The sequence below is a fragment of the Condylura cristata genome, unplaced genomic scaffold (assembly GCF_000260355.1).
Source record: "Condylura cristata isolate star-nosed mole 26May11 unplaced genomic scaffold, ConCri1.0 scaffold00002, whole genome shotgun sequence".
NCBI lineage: Eukaryota > Metazoa > Chordata > Mammalia > Eulipotyphla > Talpidae > Condylura > Condylura cristata.
Window position 1 is genome coordinate 40,350,516 of NW_004567103.1, and position 1,297 is coordinate 40,351,812.

General features: G+C 39.1%; 1 protein-coding gene across 1 annotated transcript in view; it reads left to right on the forward strand.

The window, feature by feature from the left end:
• TTN (titin) overlaps positions 1-1,297 on the forward strand; it is a 274,545-nt gene that overhangs the window by 144,915 nt on the left and 128,333 nt on the right. Inside the window, exons 154-156 of the mRNA XM_012726861.1 lie at positions 7-90; positions 283-369; positions 1,092-1,175. Coding sequence (XP_012582315.1) covers positions 7-90; positions 283-369; positions 1,092-1,175 — 255 coding nt within the window. The remainder of the gene's footprint in view (positions 1-6; positions 91-282; positions 370-1,091; positions 1,176-1,297) is intronic.

The window sequence follows — 1,297 nt, forward strand, 5'->3', positions numbered from 1 at the left end:
TTAAAGTGCCTGAGGTGCCAAAGGCAGCTGTCCCAGAAAAGAAGGTGCCAGAAGCAATTCCCCCCAAACCGGAAAGTCCTCCCCCTGCAGGTAATGTCAAAACTAAACATGCCATGGTGAAAATTAATGGCTCATTTAGAAAGATATATATCCCACCACATCAAGGAGATATAATGCTAAAGAAAACCTTTAGTTATCTAAAATATCTTGATGTATGATTCATGATAGTACTCATCAATTACTTTCACCTTTTCTAAACACAAATTACCAATATTTTTGAAGTGCCCGAGATGCCACCCAAAGAAGCCATCGCTGAGAAGAAAGTTCCTGTGTCTCCTCCTAAAAAGCCAGAAGCTCCACCTGTGAAAGGTATTTATCCTCCCATGCTGTTGCTCACCTGTTTCAGGGGCTGGAAAAGTGTGCATGGCTGTCTGCAGTCTCACAAGTTGTATTTGGTTGGGTAAATGTGCTATTGATATTCCCATTCAATAAGTTCTAACAAAAAGGTACTAATATCTTATGTTCCTGAAGCTCCTAAAGAAGCAGTAGCTGAAAAGAAAGTGCCTGTGGTTTTGCCTAAAAAGCCAGAAGTTCCACCAGCGAAAGGTATTTATTCCTACTGCTACATTATGAAGAAAAAAAGTCATCTGCTTCAAAATCACTATAATATACTCCTTCCAATGTTTTAAATTCTAATACTACTAATATCTTTCAAGTGACTGAAGCTGAACAAGAAGTTGTCCCAGAAAAGATAATTTCCAAGGCACCACCCAAAAAACCAGAAACCACACCTGTCACAGGTACATGCTAACCTTGACTTCATTCTGCAGAGAACTCTCTTCTTTTATAATTACAAATAGCTCTTGCCATGGTTTTTCTGTAAGTATAAAACCACTAATATCTTTCAAGTACCTGAAGCTCCCCAGGAAGCTGTCTCAGAAAAGAAAATTCCCAAGGCACCACCCCAAAAACCAGCAGCCCCTCCAGTTTCAGGTATTTTTCTACAGAAGAAATACCTCTTTTGCTTTTAGAAATATTTTAAGTCTATTGATCTCACTAACCTAAATGTGAAACAACTAATATCTTTTAAGTGCCTGAAGTTCCTCAAGAAATTGTCTCTGAAAAGAAAGCACCAGTGGTGCCTCCTGCAAAGCCGGAAGTCCCACCTGCAGCAGGTACTTGTCACCTGTCTTAGACTTAAGGAGATATAACTCACATGCTCTTGAAAAGATTTTGTGTCCTGGTGTCTCATAATTCCTAAATGTAATTGTACTAATATCTTTTAAGTGCCTGAAGC